General features: G+C 38.4%; 1 protein-coding gene and 1 long non-coding RNA gene across 6 annotated transcripts in view; both read right to left on the reverse strand.

Annotated features, from left to right (window-relative positions):
* Window positions 1–20,831, reverse strand: part of LOC136238728 (uncharacterized) — a 124,777-nt gene that overhangs the window by 21,784 nt on the left and 82,162 nt on the right. The window lies entirely within an intron of this gene.
* LOC136238725 (glycylpeptide N-tetradecanoyltransferase-like) overlaps window positions 772–20,831 on the reverse strand; it is a 36,528-nt gene continuing 16,468 nt past the window's right edge. For 3 of the 5 annotated variants that reach the window (XM_066029292.1, XM_066029295.1, XM_066029294.1), the window contains 2 exons: window positions 9,972–10,268; window positions 772–2,641 (listed from right to left, as the gene is read on the reverse strand). In XM_066029292.1, the coding sequence (XP_065885364.1) occupies window positions 903–2,641; window positions 9,972–10,268 (2,036 nt within the window). In that variant the 3' untranslated portion in view covers window positions 772–902. Of the gene's footprint in view, window positions 2,642–9,971; window positions 10,269–11,141; window positions 11,239–20,831 lie in introns of all 5 variants that reach the window. The other 2 variants (XM_066029293.1, XM_066029296.1) reach the window with 2 other exon arrangements.

A 20,831-nucleotide genomic window follows, 5' to 3' on the forward strand; every position in this document is an offset into this window, starting at 1 on the left:
TGAGAGATGTTCTCATAATTATGTATATTGTAGTTTTCTGATCTCTTGTAATTCTAGCTACATGACTGCATGTGTGATGTGTAGCTATTTGTAAATGTCTTATTTCTTACTAGCTTTAATTTGCCGGACTGTTAAAGCTGATTATAACAGACTGTTTATAGTGGACTCTTGTCCATAAATTGTCTGCTATGATCACATGCTACTCAAATAACACTGCTTGAAGTTTCTTAGTTTACTACAGTGGTATATCCCCAGTATATGGAAGAGTTAATTGTTATTTTAGTAGTTTTTCAGTAAACCCGCATTCACTGATGTTTTACTGAGAGTTTAAACTTATTATGTTCCATATACTTAAAGTTACTGACATTTCACTATCAGTGTAACTACAGTAAAACAGCTTAGCAAATTAGTAAACTAAGAACCTTCAAGCACTGTAAGGCTTCTATACAAACTAATGTTAAACAATCTGTTATGTACTGTTAAACATTAGTTTGTATAGAAGTTTTATGAGTAGCATGTGATCATAGCAGACAATTTATGGGCAGCAGTGGGTAGCCTTGTAGGGTTTCATCACTCTAGTCACTTCAGTCTTCAGTGAATATATTGCATTTGCAAGGATTCTCACTTAATAAGTGATCGTCTCAAGCAATTATCTCGTCTAGCTTGTCTTCAAGCCATCTATAGCCATTAGAGACGTATCTTGTCTATTTAGTCTCAAGGCACCTACAATGCTGTGTAGGTTAGTGCCTTAGTTAGTGGTATGTAGGTGTTAATTGTGGTATACACCAATTAATTGTGAGATTTGTATATGCACGTTGTAAAGCTATAATAAAAATACATTTAAATCCAAGGTTAAGCTTATACAGTTGTCTCAAACAAGCATAAACTCTTGATACAAGTAACTAAATAACCGTGAAGACACAAAAATTTTCTTCATCAACCTCAGGATATTTGTAGTTGCAAATGTGGATGTAGTACAGACGATTAATCTGCTTTAACAGATATTTGAAATTCTCTTTTCCAAGTCCAAACTGAAAAGTAAGAAGTACCAAGGCTTGTTCTTGCTTGGCACACAACAATAAATCAGTAATGAGTTGTCTGGCTGGAATGCTGGTGCATACTAATGCAATTACTGCAGCTGCCTTTGCTTGCGTTTCAGTAAAATTTTCTAGTTTGAATGTAAACAAATCTGTTATACTAGCAGTGATAGGATCCTCTACAACATAAGTGATAACACGGCCAGGTAATGATGGACAAATGACATAATGTAAGAATTCTTTTTCACTTTGGAAGACTTGACCAATCTCAAATTGTGAAGCATACTGGTTGGTAAGAGTTAATGCTTTAGAAACATCCCCTAATGTCATCTTTCTTAAGCCATGTGTTCTGGGGGAATTGTATGGAAGAGGAGGATATGATGGATCAGAGAAGTAATAACCCCACTGAGTAAGAACAACTACAGGTCTAATGACCAGGGGTGATGCATTACCTAACATGGCTTGAGGTATTCCACTCAGGTTGGCCCTCCTAATGATTTCCATGAGTGCTGCACCATAAAGATCACCTTGTTGCCCAAGAAAACTCTGCCCTGCAAATTCCAGAGTCACAACATGCAGCAAAACTTCACCAAACCTAATATTACTCTGAAAGCAGTAAGCTGCCCATGTTAATTCATTACTAGAAGCCAATCGAATGCCCACAAAAAACATATCTTTAAAACAAGGATGTGAAATAGACCACTGTATCTGGTGCTCATAATCTCCAATATTACCACGACCATACAGTTTTGCTACCTCATCAATGCTGTTAAAATTTATAGCAGACCACTTTAGTCCTTCAGGCAAGGGATATGGTTCTTGTCTCACATGATCTACTGTTTCAATGGGACCAATCTGCCCCATCTGTTGTCCACGCCATAGGACAGGTATCTTTTCCCACATTACTGCTTCAGGAATTGACAAGTGAGTTATTGCCTGTAATGACAGTTGACATTGTTTCTTGTTCAATGATGTGTACGCTTGATAAACATGATCAACATGAACTTGCCACATAATTATCACTGATCCCACTGTGATTTTGTAGTATGCTAGTGTGTCTGTACCAGTTTCAAGTAGTTCAGTTTCTAGGTAGAAACGGTGTTTGTGTAGTTCATTGATGGTAAGCTTCCTTAGATCTTTATCAAGAACTTCCATCATGATAGTGTGACCTGACTTTAAGGGTATCACTGGAACATAATGAGGTACCACTTCACTGAGTTCCTTGCCAAAAAATGTTTTCTTGTAATTCTCCAATGACTGTTGTGCAGCTGGTACCATAGAAGCAGTTACCATAGCCTCCATCATTCTGGTGTCCAAGAAGTTCCAATAATGAGATTTGGTCAGTGTGGTACATAGAGCTTTAAATGTATTGGCTTCTTCTATTTTAGATACAACACCACTTGATATGAAACTTTTTGGTGAAGTTGCTGTCTCAATGCAAGCATCTTGTAGTATGCCAAATTGTGAGTGTTGAATCATCATTTTAATAGCAGCAGACAGTTTGGTGAAGGCATAGTCAATATCTTGATCAGGAGAAAATGTTAGTGCAACTTGTGAAGAAGATGGGGACAATACAGGCTCCAAATGTTTAGTACATGATGACTCTAGAAATATGGCATGCTTCAATAAATGATTATTAATGCACTTTATATGCAATCAATCATATAATAGTGAAGTATGTAACTCACATTGGTGAGAGATCAAGACACACAATAGTGTATCATGCAGCCAAGTACAGCCAGGTGGGTGTGCGACAAACACGTGTGTATTTTACAGGAACCAACAGCATGTTTAGCTCTTAAAATTGTCCTTAAATTCACTCTTATTTTGATTTCTAAGTCAGTTTACTTACAAAATGGCATGTTTACAGCCAGCAAAAAAACCCAATTTCAGAAAGCCTGATTTCAAAAATTTCCTTGTTTTGCTATAACAGTGGTATCATACAATTATGGCTAATACAATGTGATTCAACATACACAGTACACTACTAATATGTAAAACAATTCACATGAGGTGCACATGGTTGTCTTAGATATTGCACCATTACATCATCATTTCTACACTCATGCATCGATCAAGCCCTACCAACCATAGAATCTGTATCACAAAAATAACACTCATGATACAGATAACTAGCTAGTTGGAGCTATTCAACTGTTTTACATAGATGATCAATCATCAGTACTGGGCAAGTTACTTTTTATAAAAGTAACTAGTTAAAGTAACTAGTTACATATTACTTGCAACTGAACTATTTAGTTAGTTACATATTACCCATAAAATAAAGTAACTATAATAATATTACATATTATATTACTTTGTGTCCACAGCCTTAAGCTGTCACGTGTGAAACTACCACATTATCACGTGACATGATTGTGTTGTTGGACAATGTGCAAATCTTGGTTATAAGTAAGAAGCTGGTGAATAAGCTTCATTCAGCAGGTTTCATTACTTCGTTGTGGCGAGGCGTTACTCAGTGGATTACTAACGAGATTAGTAACTTTGTTACTTGTAGTAATAATATTACGTAATATTAGATTCATTACAGTAACTATATTACTTAGGTAACGCCTTACGTTTGTAAGTAAAGTAACTTGAGTTACATTACCTGTTTTTATATCATATTTCGTTATAGTACTTAGTTCAGCGTTGAAACCGGGTCGGGTCATCCGGGTCACATTTTCTCCGGGTCATCCGGGTCTGACCCGGTTTACAATTTATCCGGGTCTGACCCGGATTGGATCACGTGAGAAACGAAATTGTTCGTTTGACGACGTGGAACTTATAAACACTATCGCGTAGCTCTTTTGTGAACCACGCCCACTTATCGCATTACCAACATATGCTCAGCCATGCCTATTTGTTAGTAAGTGCAGTATGTAGCACGAAACTGAGGGTATCTATGGTGAGGGGTAGCTATTGTCAGTAGGTGAAGACTTTTTTTTTTTTTTTTTTGGTCTTCAACCTACAGCTAGGCTGAAGTTGCAATATTTACTCAACACGAATCGAACGCTCAAAATGTAGACTCGTTCGCTCACCCGAGACTAGCCGAAACACGTCTCGGCTTTAATTAATCCGGGTCTGACCCGGATTGCTATCCGGGTCAGTGGGGTCATCCGGGTCAGCAGTAGTGACCCGGTTTCAACGTTGACTTAGTTACCACAAAAGTAATAATATTATGTAACGCGTTACTCCCAACACTGTCAATCCGGTCACCCTCCAAATTCCTGATCACCCCCAAAGGAGAAATCCTAGAATAAACACTGGCCCCAACTTTAGTGTTCAGCCATGTAATAAACATTCCCCTGAAGCATGTTATGAATGTCATGTTCTAATCTTGTGTATCTGATCCACTTTTAATTCCCTTGCACTCCGCCAAGCTACACATGCATATTGCTACAAGTGCAGGGCCATAGCCATACTGTTCTTTTAGAAGAAAAGTGGACCTTTTTTATATGGATTACATTATGGTGTGCATGCTGAAACTAGGGGGGTCTGGGGGCATGCCCCCCAGGAAATTTTTTGAAAATAGACACTAATAGCTGAATTTAGTGGTATTTCAGTCAATAAAAATAACAATTTTTAGGTAAGCTCAAGACCAGCTATTTAGATGACATCTGGGATATATCTCTACTGCTGCTGTAATTATACCATCTGTGATTATACCATCTGTGTCTATAATATATTGGAATGTCACAGTGAATAAGAATGGGAAAGATTGAGCGTTCTGTTGGATCATGCATTGAAGCATGGATGCTATTTATGGGCTCTGCATGGGAGGGACTTGCCCACCAAAATTTTTAAATTATGAAAGTTCTAGTTTAGAGTTTAGACAACAAATATGGTTTTGTAAATAAATTAAGTAGTTACATACAGATTTTAAAAGAAAATATAATTGTGACTGTTCTATTAGAGTGATTGTTTTATTAGAGTGATTGTTCTATTAGGGTGGTTGACTGCTCTATTAGAGTATCTCGATCTTGCATTGCATTACAAGCACTGAATGAGCCAACTACTCAAGCACTTAATTTAGCTTCTTATTAGTGGTGTTTATTAAACTGGAACTAATGGACTTTTGCTACTGAAAATTTGGACTTGTATAATTGTGGACCTTTTTCCAAGAGGGTGGTTCTTCCGAACCCCCCCGTGGCTACGGGCCTGAAGTGTAGCTACCAGTACATAGCTATGGCACAAAACATCAAGTGGCATATTCCCAACATCATAACAGCCAGAGGGGAGGGAGAATGTCACTCTTGGTTGTCAGTGAGGCTTGTTATTGCACCACTTAGCCAACAGGAAAGGAGGACAGAGTCTGGGTTTTGAGCCAGAAGGCTATTATGTGTGTACATGTGAGTGGTACAAAAAGATTTTGGTCATACCCAGTATTTTCATTGTAGCAAATTATGCACAACTACATGTAGCTATACCAACCATGTGATTGCCAGAATGGGTGTTGTCAGTTGCTATACTGATGGGGATTTTTGAGGCCAACAAAAATAAAACAAATAATCCACGTACAAACCCACACACTACGCACACTTGTAGTTGTTAGCTCTACAAATAGATTTTATAAGTGACTCAGTATAGCATTTTGTCAGGAAATACATAAGATGGGCACCCCACATCATAGCAGTAGTGGCCACAACAGTATACTCCCATGACATATGCAGAACCCTAGCTTGCAGCTGGAATAACCGATTAGCTAGAGACACCTCCACAATTGAGTCGACCCATCCAACAACAACCAACAAAACATGACAACAGTAGCAGTAATTACAATGTGTAAACACACACACACAACACCAACACACACTTTGAAAATATTTTCACTCTGAGGCTCTCACAGTTAATTAATTATTGTTTTGGTAACACCAGTCGACAGTGAAAGTAATGAAGCTGAGATCACCTGATGTATCTACATCTGCACACAGGGTACGACGCACAGTTGATTTCAGATTGTTTGTGAAATGCAATTGAGCAATTTGCACACGTGACTTGTAACATGATCACATGAATGTTTATGCGCAATGTTTAAATAAAATGCTGTTTTCACGCATCCGTAGCTCAATAATGCCTGGACAGAAATTAACCATTTTTGCTGTGAAAACACACTCGGAGTACGACACCTCCCATTCCAAATTTGAGGTGAATCTGCCCATTAATCACTGAGATACGCGCATTCAAAGTTTGTCTTAATTCTTTTATATTTCTCTTCTTAGTCTTCTTTTCGCACATGTACTTTAGAAAAATCATAATAACTCACACGTGTCTTAGTCAATTTACTTGAAATTTGGATGGCAGTATAAGACCATAACACTACACATTTACAGTCCAACTGTAGTACAGATCAGACAAAGAATGAAAGAGTTATGCATAATTTTCCAAAAACCGAAAGGAGATTTGTTGTCATGCCTCCAGGGTAAACCACTAGACAGAATGGTTTTCAAAAATTGGTCTGTACATGGAGTAACTGTCATAGTACAAATCTTTTGTGGTTTGAAAGAAATTGCACTGGAGTTATAACAAAAACACCAACCATGTGTAAAAAGCGCACGATCGAGTTTTGTTAATTAAAAAGTATTACTTGCCACGCCTGCTACCAGGCAAACTAGCTAATGAAATCAGCTAAAAATAGGTAGAGAGGTAGATTAATTATTTTAGAATGATCTTTACAAGGAATCAAATTAAAAACCATTGATGAAAGTCAACTAGGTGTAACAAGTGCACGATCAAGATACTCTAATAGTGCAGTCACCCTAATAGAACATTCAGCTACAATCAATCACCGTGTAGAGAGTTCAACTATGAGTAAGTCACCCTGTAAAGAGTTCAGCTACAATCAAGTCACCCGTAGATAGTTCTGAATCAGCTACAAATAAATCACCCTACAGAGAGCTCAGCTACAAACAAGTCACTTGTAGGGTTCAGCTTACCAGTAGTGTTCAGCTATAATCAAATCGCCCTGTGGAAAGTTCAGCCACAAACAAGTCACCCTGTAGAGAGTTCAGCTACAAACACGTCATCCGGTAGAGTATTCAGCTACAAAACAAGTCATCTGATACAGAGTTCAGCTACAAACAAATCACCCTGTGGATGTGGAAAGTTCAGCAGACCACAAACAAATCATCCTGTAGAGAGTTTAGCTATCAACAAGCCACCCTGTAGAGAGTTCAGCTGCAAACAAATTCCTATTTGCAAGGTTCAGCCACAAACAAATCACCCCTTCAAACAAATCACCCTTTGAAGCGTTCAGCTACACTACCAGCAAGTCACTCTGTAGAAAGTTCAACTACAAACTAATCACCCTGTAGAGAGAGTTCAGTTACAAAGAAACCATCATGTAGAGAGTTCAGCTGCAAACAAATCACCCTGTAGAGAATTCAGCTACAAACAAATCGCCCAGTAAAGAGATCAGCTAGAAACAAGTTACCTTGTAGAGAGTTCAGCTACAAAGAAACCATCATGTAGAGAGTTCAGCTGCAAACAAATCACCCTGTAGAGAGATCAGCTAGAAGGATCACCTTATAGAGAGTTCAGCTACAAACAAGTCACCCTGTAGAGAGATCAGCTAGAAGGATCACCTTACAGAGAGTTCAGCTACAAACAAGTCACCCTGTAGAGAGATCAGCTAGAAGAAGTTATCTTGTAGAGAGCTCAGCTACAAAGAAACCATAATGTAGAGAGTTCAGCTACAAACAGATCACCCTGTACAGAGTTCAACTACAAACAATTAACCCTGTAGAGAGATCAGCTAGAAACAAGTCACCTTGTAGAGAGTTCAGCTACAAAGAAACCATCCTGTAGAGAGTTCAGCTGCAAACAAATCACCCTGTAGTGAGTTCAACTATAAACAAACCACCCTGTAGAGACAAACAATTCAACCTGTGGAAAGATCAGCTAGAAGAAGTTACTTTGTAGAGAATTCAGCTACAAAGAAACCATCATGTAGAGAGTTCAGCTACTATGTAAACAAGTTACCCTGTAGAGAAATCGGCTAGAAATAAGTCACCTTGTAGAGAGATCAGCTAGAAACAAGTCACCCTGTAGAGAGATCAGCTAGAAACAAATCACCTTGTAGAGAGTTCAGCTACAAACAAAATCACCCTGAACAGAGTTTAGTTACAAACAAATCACCCATCCTGTAGAGACTTCATCTACAAACAAATTACCCTGTAGAAGGTTCAACTAAAAACAAATAACCCTGCAGAGAGTTCAGCTTGAATCAAGTCACCCTGTAGACAGAATCCTGCACAGAGTTCATCTACAAGCAAATCATCCTGTAGAGAGTTCAGCTACATTTCAAGTCACCCAGTAGAAAGATCAGCTGCAAACAAGTTATACTGTAGGGGATAATTGACATGTAATAAATAATTATATGTACGTATTATATATATGTGACTGGATTTTGGAAAAACGATCCAAATCGCACATTAGAAGTTCCGAGATAAACGGTTTTAAAGAATTGAAGCCAGCATAACTCTCCAAGGATAGCAAGCACGCGTATGAAATTACACAAAAGATGCATCAATCTGTTACCTTTCAAGCCACTTCCAGTACTTGTAGCTGCTTGTACAGTTTCCCGCCAAATAAGATAGAAAATCTGAGCAGTTGGACGAGCGAAGTAGTATCACGAGTGCTCACAAAGGGGTGGAGGCTGGGAGGTGGCGGGGAGGGCAAGAGATAGACCTCAAAATGGAGGCAGACCACGATTGGAGTCCAGACACGAGATTACAGGGCTATGCTGGCTCCTTAGTGGCTGATATGTAGCAAAATCAACAGAGAACACGTCTGGCCAACATTATAAGGCTGTCCACCAGTAAACCATTGACTCTTGCCAAGCCAGGTCCTTCACAAGGCCTGAAACCGCCATTTGAGCACTCCACACCACCCAGAAAAGACGAGTGTAAAAACCAGCCTCGTGTAGTTTGAGTAGTGCTGAGGGTCAAAACTTGTAGTACGATAGTGTAGCTATCCACTGGTGGTGTTAGTTTGATTTTGCCTGATGTGTGATTTGGATCGGTTCTGTAAAATCTGGTCACATATGTGACCAGATTTGCGAAAAGGTACCTTTTTCACACACAAAATGTGACCCATTTTTTGAACTTTGAAATTTTGTAACTTTTTGACCATGGCATATAATTGCCTGACATTTTCCATGTTTGTAGCTACAGTATCTGGCTGCATTTTGAGACTAAGTACAAGCTAAGCGGTATATGGAGTTAAGTGTTACAGCAATTTGTTTGCTGGTATGTAAAATGTGTGGAAAAGGTACCTTTTCATAAATCCGGTCACATATATAATTTGTACATTTACTAATAAAATTAGAATTAGTAAAAGTATTTAAAATGTGCTTCATCTTTTTCTTCTTCCTGTTTTAAAGAAAAAAGATAGGTTAAAAAGCCCCATAGGCCAGCTTTGGGGTATACAACTACAAAAAGAAGTGAAATCTAATCCAAAACAGCCAAGCTGTAAAAAAAGAGTGCAGCCCTCAAAAAGGCTATGGTGAAAAAAGATGTGAAATCCAAGGTGGCGGCCAAGAAATGGCTGTGATGGTAGGATTGGTCTTGGCACAAAACTCACCTGAATTGTCGTTATTAAAATTTTCACCATTAACCTACCATCACAGCCATTTCTTGGCCGCCACCTTGGATTTCACATCTTTTTTCACCATAGCCTTTTTGAAGGCTGCACTCTTTTTTTTTACAGCTTGGCTGTATTGGATTATGTATATTTAATTGGCCCACTGTTTGGCTAATTTTGTATATATCGTGATTACTGAGGCTCAGGTAAAATTCCAGCACAACTACAATGGTTCAAGTAGCTTTTAAATAGTTTCCTTCGCATGCATACTACCTATATTAAACCACTTTCCACAAGAGCATGCTGACATCAGCTAACAATTTAAAGACAAAGTTGATGCTAGGTTATCACCTTTAGTTGAGGATTCAAAGATTCCCTCAATTTCAGATGCCACATCATCTAATTCAATACCAGGAGCCTTTAGAGCTTCTATCAACTGGTTCCAAGTAGCCTTAGGTTGTTTGTGAAGCCATAACTCCAACATCTCTCCACAACATTCAATACAATCTCCAGCATTGTTTCTCTTGATTACATTTAATTTCTCAACATCTTTTTGTTCTAACAATTCTACTCCAATATCTTTCCATTTTGTAGCAATAGAACCCCTCACATGTCTGTATAGGTACTTCAGTTGAGGATGATCTGAACCTGTTGACAGAAAAGTTTATGCCAGCAATTAATGGAGTTTTTTGGTAAAGCACATAAACTAGAGATAGACTACATTGTCAGTTGCTCTTTCGAACTCCCACTACTTAATATTACAGCTTTTAGCATTTTTTTATTAACCAGGCATGCACTCATAGCTGACATTTGCCACAGCTGGCTGTGGGCACGCGCTTGATTTACTGAAATTGTTTTCTGAAAAACATGCAAGTGTGTATGTTTGTATATTTGTTAGTCTTTCCGCATCTACATGAGTAAACCTTTGTAAGCTGAAAGCAGCCTGTGCATGAGAAATGAAAGCCATATAGAACTTTCATTTCTCCTGAAGCTCCTGTATTAAGCTTCTAGGCAAGTAAGTAAGATTTAGTTTAAGGTTGATTTGTGTCATTTTGAAATACAGATGAAGTGAATTGTTGAAGACGTCATGAACACCTTTCACAATGGGTTATACGAGTGTAAAACAACCGAAAATGGCATATCTAGCCTCATAGGCTGCTTTAAAAAGGTGAAAATGTGACGAGAACGTGTCCATTACTTATGTGAATGTAACTGAAGGGCAGCCTTGAGGTTTTCTCTTAACACTTTGTGTCAGAAAGCACGATAGACAGACTATAAAACAGTTGAGAAGATACTTCTGTGCATAATTTGTGGTTAAAGTAGTTTGTTTGAATTATACTTCTTTATTAGCGGCATAGCAATGCAATTACAAAATAATTCATGACTTATGAAACAAATTGAATAACAAAATTGTAATTGTAATATTTTCACAGGGAATCCACTCATTTTCAGTGGAGCCAACAATAGCATACAAACTAAATTATATACATGGTTGATTATTTTTTTTAATTACCTGTTTACCTAGAAAGGAATGGTATTAACTTCAAGGGCGGCTGGTTTTTAGAAGTAGCACAACATCAACTTGCTTTCCAACAGTCGTTTTGACACTTTTGTTAAGCTAGTATAGATAATGGGGTCTGTAATTTATAAGCACTGCATATGTATCATATTGGTGGCTATTATGGAGATTTCTGCTAATATTTGTAAGACCCAACATTGCTGATAAAAATGATAAAACCAATATATATCAAGACACATGGTAGTGTGTAAGCCGGCACGCCACACCGTGAGTACATTGACAGGAAGAGAGAAACTTTATTTTTACGAATCCATAGCTCTGTGCTACCTTTATGGAACAAGACCATTTTTGTTATGGACATGCCACTACCATCAGTACTCCACATACCAAATTTCAGCAAAATAGCTTCAAGCATTTACGAGATACGAGACTTCAAAATTTGCCTGTCTCTTCATTTTTTTTTTTTTTTGTCGTTTTGCACACATACAAAAGCTGCCATAAAATGCAAACGCAACATCTGATTTCCTTGAAATTTGGCACGGTATAAAGGTGCATCTTGCTACCAAGTTTTGCTGGAATACGATAAGTAGTCAAGGAGTTATTAGTGAATATTCACGAAAAATAACACCAATATGTTGGCATGCCTACAGGGTAAATCGCTTATGGAAAGAAGCTGAAAATCGGTACATGGATAGGTTAACTATTGAACCTCAAACTTTTCATGGTTTGAAAGACATCGAGCTAAGACCATGAAGCTAAGTGAAACAACCAACAGTGAGTGATAATTACACGATCAATATTAGCTAATAAAATAATTAAAAAAAAAATGCTTACTTGCCATGCCTACCAGACAAACCGCTCAGTAGAATGCTTTGAAAATCAGTATACAGACCTTAGAAAAGCCTTGTAGTAGAATCAGGCTTAAAGAGCTATAACATGAAATCTAACTCGGATTAGCAAGTGTGAGATCGAGATACTCTAATAGAACAGTCAGCTAAGAAGTAAATTACTCTATTAAAGCATTCAACTATGCCCTGTAGAGAAATATAAGCCACTTTGTATGGAGTTCAACTACAAAAGTCACCCTATAGAGAGTTCAGCTAGACACAGGTTACCCTGCAGAGATATCAGTTAGAAACAAATAACCCTGTAGAGAAATCAGCTAGAAAAAAGTCACCCAGTAGAGAAATCAGCTAGAAACAAATCCAGGGGCGGGTCTAGGATTTATAAAAGGGGGGGCTAACTCAAGGTACTAATCTCTTGGGTAGAGGTGTGTGAAGTACACTTTCCAGCATGCGAAGCATGCTGGAACTAGGGGGGTCTGGGGGCATGCCCCCCCAGGAAAATTTTGAAAAATAGATGCTAAAATACTGCAATTTGGAGACATTTCCACATAAAATTCATAATATTTTCTGCCCGTAGATATTTTATATACTGCCTTTAGATTATAGGTATGGCTCTCTGAAGCATTTTGCTAATGGAAAAGTTTGGGTAGATACAGACAACCAAATACATGATGCACCCCTCTCACAATTGCACAACACTGAATAGGTGCATGTTAGAATAATAATGTTGACAAGTGGAAAATGTTGAAATTTGAACAATACAAGATTGAATCTGAGAGCACTTTCAATGGAAATTGTGTACCTGAATTAAGTATTGCCATACATATTAACTACACAAGTTGATGAATGAAGCCCTTTAAACAGACCACTGCACTTCATTGTATGTATAGGTGCAGGCAGATTTGGAAAAATTCCATAACAGAACCAACTACATGTTTCCAGTGAATGTTCTATTAGAGTAGTTAGCTGACTGCTCTATTAGAGTATCTCGATCTTGTACACCTCCAATGCTGATCCGGGTCCTTGTTGCATAAACTTTAGTATAAATCCACTGATAATATCTTGGAAAGATGTTTATAAGGTGGTTTTATGAGTATTTGTATTATTAGTGATCATATAATTATACTAAGACAAAATTTCACTATAATACTCAGCATATTGATCAAGTAAAGCCTAAATATGAAGGGGGGGCTTCAGCCCCCAAAGCCCCCCCCCCCTGGATCTGCCCCTGAAATCACCCTATAGATAGATTCAGCTAGAAACAAATCACCCTGTACAGAGATCAACTAGAAACGAATCACCCTGTAGAGAGACCTAAATACATACTGTGATACCGCTTGAAGAAGTCGAATGGATATTAAAGAGTCGAGAATACTGATGTACTCAGCTAGTTGTGGAGGTTCAGAAACGAAATGAGAAGTGGAGGTTCAGTAAGGAAAGGAGGAGTGAATAAAGATGAGGCTAGTATGTAAAGTGCCACATCGCCTCACACTGATTAACCGCGTGTCAGGCTGCGATTGGGTTTTAGACTGTTAGACGTCTGCACTGGCCAGTGTAAATTCACTAAGACCAAGCTGAAAACTTCTGATGGTACCAACTTGAGTAGCAGCATAGATATTATATACTATCTATGGACCAGTATTATCTGGCTTGGAATTATCTCATGGATCAGTGGATTGTCAACAAGGTGTACTCATACAGACCAAATAACTTTCAGTCACTCTAGTGCCAATTTAGAAGTCCCAGAACTGTAGGTGGAAGAATTTATGTACAGTGAAACCTGTCTAATCAGGACACTGTGTAGTAAGGTCACTGCCAGGCCAACTTGTAAATCCTCAAATGTATCATTTGTGTATAAAGTGACTTGAGTTTGGGTGTGTTGTATTTAATGCCCGCCTGTCAGTTTTTACAAGTAATCTGGTCATAGTATGCAGTAGCAGTTGGATGGGCAGTAGGACCAGGTAGGATGTCATGAATTTCAGGTCATTTACATACAGAGGAATTGTACTATCTTGTGTGTTCTTTTTATAGTCCTCAATTGTCAACTGTACATGGATTGACTGTAGTGACATCAAGGGTGTAGTGAATTTCCAGGTCGGTCTATGTATGTACTAAGGAATGTTGTTGTATATTATTTCTGGATCAGGGGTACTGGTATGAAGGCACCAAACTAATACCCACCAGTTTACATGCTGTGCTTATGCACCTATCAATGTCATGCTTCACCCCCGGGTAGGGTTGCAGGAGATTTGACAAAAGTCTAGTGCCAAATTTCCTAGTACTGGGGCTAAGAAGCTTGTCAAAACCCCCACCTCAATAGAGGGATTTGATTTATTTATTAAAATAATTTTTGGTTCAGCAAACTGCCACAGTCAAAAGCCCCAGGGATGGGGCAAGTGTAGATGTCAAATCCCCAGTAGGTGTATGGGACCCCAGGGGGTGGGGGGTGGGGCTTGACATTGATAGGATATTTTCCAGCATCCAGATTTAATGGCCACCTGTAGATTTTTCTATAGGCTGATTGTGTCATCAGATATCCAAGCAAGTGTGACCGATGTTCCAGGTTAGTTACATGTGTGTTTAATTTAAAGTAAAGTTCAGTGCCTGCTTGTTACAGGTATGTCTTGTGTCATTATGCAGCCAAGAAATCATCACTGGTGTAAACTATTTTTAGTACTGTCTTGATGTTGGTTAAAGTTGTGTTACGTGTTGTAATAGCATCATTGTATGGCAAGAAATTTTCATTGATTTTGCAGTCATCTTATCCACGACATTTGAATATTGTACAGGTTGTGTGGAACACCCCAACTCATATACACAGTCACTGGTAAAGCCATAACAGAAGGTCTTAACAGTCACTGGCAAACCACATTGCATAATGATTAATGAAAGGCACAACACAAGCTCCATGGTGCACACTACATAGAGGTAACCCCTATAGGCTTGTTGCCTTTTGTATTCACCTTACAGCCTTACCTTTGTGGTTAATCTATAGACAAATTGAAGATTATACTTAAAACACCTTCCCTAGTGACTTTATTCTGTACACCTTGTTTATAAGATCTGGCGATTATAAACGCTCGCATGTGGCGTGGCACTAAATGGAATCTAAAAGATTTCTGCTTAAAACGCCATCCCTAGGGAACTTATGGTTCGCACACTTTCACAACTTGTTTATCAGACATTAGAGTGTGTCCACGTCGTGTCTTTAAAAGTTATTGTAGGGATTAGAGGTTTGAATGGAGAAAATACGTGTAGGGCCAAACAGAATTAGATAATGTCAGTGCTAGATGGCCAGTATAAAAACAGGTAAGTTGACTGGTATAATGTGATGGTAGGTGTAACATAAGGTAGAGAAATAAAGTGAAATATGTGTAAATACACCTATTTTTTATTTTAGCGAGGCCTACTTTTTTATTTTAGCGAGGTTGCAAGAAAACTACGACGACTCCTAAAGATTTTTTTTATCACGTAACGTAATACAAATCTATTGAGAGATGTTGTGTAATCCAGGACTAATATTGTGAAACCGTCCCTACACGTAAATAACTCACAGTAGTGGCCACACGTCTTTTAATTGGGTGTGCACTTTGTAGTTTCTTGGCCGCGCGCCTCACTAACGTGAGTCTTGATTCGCTTAGCAGTTACAAAATTATTCGGATATTCGGTGTAAGGTTTCATTGCTATGAATGCAATCCAGTAATTAAGGTGCCACTGCCAAGAAGCCTATAAACAACCACAAACAGGTTTGTGGCTTCCATGAATATATTACTGAGAAGAAAAACATAGCTTAGTGCCCTTTCTGAAAGGATTATCACAGCGACATAGAAAGTGTTTATAACAAAGTAGAAATAGCTATCTGGAGTAACCCACAAATCCATACAAAGTCTTGCACTTACCGCTATTCACCACTGCATTGGTACATCTTCACCAATAGTGGCTGCCTAATGCACCAATTAGTGGCTGCCTAATGTTGCTGACAGCTGATCATGTGCCACTGTAAATTAATCACTAGTTGATTTTATTATTTGGATGCAATGCAAACAAATATTAATCCGAATATTCAGCTATTCGTTTGAGCCTTATTTTACACACTAGCATCTGATGATCGATTGTGGCTTCAATAGCATGGAGAAATAGTTCAGAAAATTATTCCTACGTCGCTATATTTCAACACACGCCAGAACTTTCAATAGTAGGATTGATTTTTGGGGTGTAAAGTTTTTAATACTACATTAAACCTTTGCTATTGTGGCAGTAAGTAAGTTAATAAGTTAAGTACTTTGGACTATAAGCTACTCACTTAGTTGTCATATTTTCCTTGTTTCGTGGTCTGCTCAATGGCTGACGTCCCCCCCGTAATATAATACGTATCCACACATCGCCCAAGCACTCATTTTATAGATCATTCATCTTAGAATATAGTTTAGTTACCGTCAAATAATCTAAACTTAGCAACTACACTTGAGCCTAGCCTGACTTGTAAACAAATCCATAATTAAACGCTCCATGTCGCTCAATATAACGAGTCAAAGCGTATTGTATCTTTGAACTGATTAGGCATCAAAGCCATGAGCAAACCACGTTTCCATGATATTGCCCAGGTAATATCCAGATATTGCCAGGGCAATATGCCAGTTAAAACTTGAGTGGCGCCTTTCAACACCCACGCTAAAGTGGTATACTATATAGTTATAACACGCTTACGAGGGACATGACTAAAATACTTGCATGACTCTCAAGAGTGCGCAGTAGTATACAACATACACACCAATATATGAATGAGGGCAATCAGCCACATTATACAGCAAACCAGACTAGGAAACAGTGATTTTCTTTCTTGAAGTAAACTCTACTCTATAAGAAGTCACATATATATATATAGTTAAACTATATTATGCATTCAAGGCAGACTTGAAAGCACTGATGTTTGGTTCCCATTGCTACAGCAGGTGCACTAAGTTATACCGTCAGGTGTAGCACCAAAAAAAAGATGGGTACTATCTACAAAGAGACCAGCTTCAGTGATGGTGAAATTGTCATATTTATTGACCATAATATCATTGTATGTAGCTGACGCATCTTTGTCACGTGCACAGCCCCACCTATACATGGTAGAATTTTATGTCAATCAGTTGCTCTAATGGTACAACAAAATACTTGGTTAATAGTGTGCAGGCTTCAGCTTTCAGGGTAGCATATCCGCTTGATCAAGCTTTGTGAAGGGATACAAGCATTGGTCACAGATGCTACCTTGAATACTGATGCAGTAATGCATCCAGTGCAATGCAAAATCCACATCTTATTAGTTGACTGGTTTCTTGAAAGTTTTTCCAGTGATGAAATCTGCTCTTCAGTGACTTGCGAGCATTAAACACATACATAATTATAATACCTTGTACAACATACAAGCAGTTTCACATTCCTTTAGCAACCGCAGTAACAATGCTGATGGGTTATACAGCTCAGTTGCTTGGAATAATCTGGTAGAGTCATTTAGGAACAAGGTTTTTCTACAAAAGATTTAATAGCTCTTAATATATCAGGCTTGTTGATAGCTTTGTTGATGGTGGAATAGCATTTTTCTTGCTCTTCTACTGATGCATTAACTGTCCACTGGCTGTCCCTGTACTGGTACTGGTTGTCACTGTGCTGCTGGTATTGGCTGTTACTGTGCTTGTCATAGAGATTCCATACTATTGGTGGCACTTGTCTTTTACCTTTTGTGTCGGTGGGAATTATCTAGATTTCTTATACGGCTACCTCCTTAATGTTTCAACAATGCTGGTTTTACTTACATTTTAAAAGACACCTATTGATGACCAGCAAGGTGTCATATAGCTACCTCTATTGTAGACAAAATCTAACTACACCAAGTTAGGTATGCAGGAATCTAGGCATAGCCCACTTTGCCTACATACCTCAGTCACCTTACTCATGCAAAATATCACTGCAGCAATGTGAGAGCAAGCCTCACCTAGCCTAAATTATGATATTCGACAACTCATTTGTCAGTCACTTTGTACCTACTCAACCATACATGAACAATGAGTTGCCAGTATCTTCTCTGTTTGCTTGAAAATCACCCGTGGTAATAAAAATCCTGCTGTTACTAGCTGTGAGTGAGTTACCTTTGGACAAGATCATATACCTAAAAATTTGGCAGAAATCAATTAATAAAAATTAACGCGCTTATAATTAGAAAGTTTGTCTTGCTTTCCGAAATTTAGAGCACATTGTGTTCAATACATGGGAAGTGCTGAATATTTAGAGATGCCAAAATTTTAGGGTGTCTATGGTACCCTGACTTTATACCAAGAAAAGCATACCTTTCCCATAACCACAAACTGTTGCTCTTCTTCAGCAGTGTAAAAGTAAGTTTTAAGGTCATGTACCCATTTAGCTCTCATAAAGCAGCTGCAATTAAGCATTCCCTTCCAAGCCTACTTGGGACAGATATAGGTAGCTAGTAGCATCAGTCAGCTTGTTTACCTCTACTGTATAAAGAATGTTGTTGCTCCAAGGTAGTAGTTAAATATAAAAAATCATATTGATCCACTGAATGTTTGGTAGAGTCTCCAAAGTTTCTTGCCATCATTTAATTGAATATGGGTCCATACCTAGACCTTCCACCACAACCTTTTCCTCATATCTTTTCTTAGAAACAAAGGATATAAGGTTACAGAAATTAGAAATACCCTGATTTTCGTTCCATCACATATGAGTAAATCCCATTGACTGCAATACTGAAATGGTTGTCATGAAAGACACCAGATAGCGACAATCTTTATGGACAAGCCCATACTTAATTATTTATGGTGCAAGTCCTCTATTGGTACCACTTCAATAGACTCACAATTATCACACTACCTGCCTTCCGATGAATACTACATAATCTGTCTGGCTTCATTGCTGAAAAGTATAGATGTTTTGCAGGAAGCGTCGAATCATTTGAATCCAACATTCCAACATTCTGACATTTTGAGTGGAAAGACAAGCAGAATTGTTTACTCAAATCATTACAGCGACTTAAAAGACCAACCTGCTAAGAAACGATACAATAAAAAGCTGCAAGTCCTTAGTTTGGTCTAAAGATCTGTTTTGCTTACTACAGAGTAAGACTCGTCCGCCAACTACTCTGGAATGGTATCATTGGCCCAATGTATCCTATCCAGACATGTACAACTAGCTCATTGAGACCACAAGTGAGTACACCAACAAGCAGCTTAAAGTTTATAAAAGCCTACAGGGATACAACTATTTTGTTAATGGGTAGATCAACTACATGCCAGTTTTGAAATCAAGTGGAAACCCTCACAAAGTATGTACTACCGTTTAAGTAGAGATCACCCAAAAATTGAAGTGCACCACCCCTTTAAAAATCATCCTAGAAACATTTTACGCAACGAAGATCACCTTTATGGAATAATTAGTCCATCTAACATCAAATACAACATTAGAAACAGAAAACACTTACAGGCAGCTGGATATAGAATTCAAGCACAGCCACCATTTTACACCATAATAACAAACTCATGCCTTTTGGGGTTCCGATGAGTGTGTGCCCTCTGCACCTTGTCTTCCTTTTACCTTCAATCAGGCTGGTCTTCGTCCTTCATGCAATGAAACCATACTAAAGCATCAATTTTCTCTATCAACACTTCCCTCGAGCAGCATAATTAGATGCCACAAACTTATTTAAGCACTTACCCTCAGCAAGAGTTCATAATATATGTATTTAGGTATATATGTGACCGGATTTCACATAACAAGGCTTCCACACACACAAAATCAAACTTACGTTTTTACCAGAAATGGATTGCTGGCCTAATACACTATCAAATTCCACACTGTACTTCCTTCAGGACTGGCAAGTCTGGTTTCTGTGGCAGCTTTCTTCCGACCCTGTCAAAGCCACGAGTGGGAGATTGGTGCCATTGAATGGCCATGGCTTTGTGATAATGGTGTGTAGTGAGCTGGGACTTCACAGAGAGCTCGCCAATAGTGTTCTCAGTCAATTTGGAGTGATTTGAGGGCCATGGAGAGCCCAAACTTGGCCTCTGGATTCCAATCGTCTTCTTGCTTCATTTTATACCCCTATATTAAGCCCACCCACCGCCCCCCACCCTATTACTACCACCTGTGATATTATTACCCGCCCGAGAAAAGCTGCCCAAAACAGGGCTAATTTTGGGTATCAGAAATGTATACACCCACTCAGTGATAGCTAGTAAATAGATGCAAACTTGGTGCAAATTGTGTTTGCACAGCTGTAGGCACTGGGAAGTTATTACACAATGATTATTTAAAATCGCCATATCTCCTAACGAAGCTTTGTGCGTCGAAGCCGGGTTTTGTCAAATTCAGTCACACATATATATATATATATTATGAACTCTTGTCCTCAGTAGATACCTGCAACTTCACGACAGGTTCAATACCACACCTATTAATGCAATCTGGGTTGATTAGTAACAACTGATCACCAAGACCACACCTCTTAACAACCTATTTGCTTGATCACAATGACTCACCCCATTATTATATTGGCCTAGCTGTATTCATAATGCTAGTACAATGAAAATATGAAATAGTGACACACACCTCGGTACGTGCAAGATATACTCTAAAACAGCAAGTTACCCTAATAGAACAGTCATATGTGCATAGCTGTATGCTATAACAAAAAACTAGTGTATTAAAAACTATTAATTTTAAAATGAAGTAGGGATCCAAGCAATAAAAATGAGTGAACAAAGAGATGAATGATGGTATTACAGCATAGCTCAGTGGGAAAATCCCTACTTTTGCATTGAACAAAATGACATGTCAATGTAGGGATTTTTC

Source organism: Dysidea avara, chromosome 11 (assembly GCF_963678975.1).
Source record: "Dysidea avara chromosome 11, odDysAvar1.4, whole genome shotgun sequence".
In the NCBI taxonomy this organism is placed as follows: domain Eukaryota; kingdom Metazoa; phylum Porifera; class Demospongiae; order Dictyoceratida; family Dysideidae; genus Dysidea; species Dysidea avara.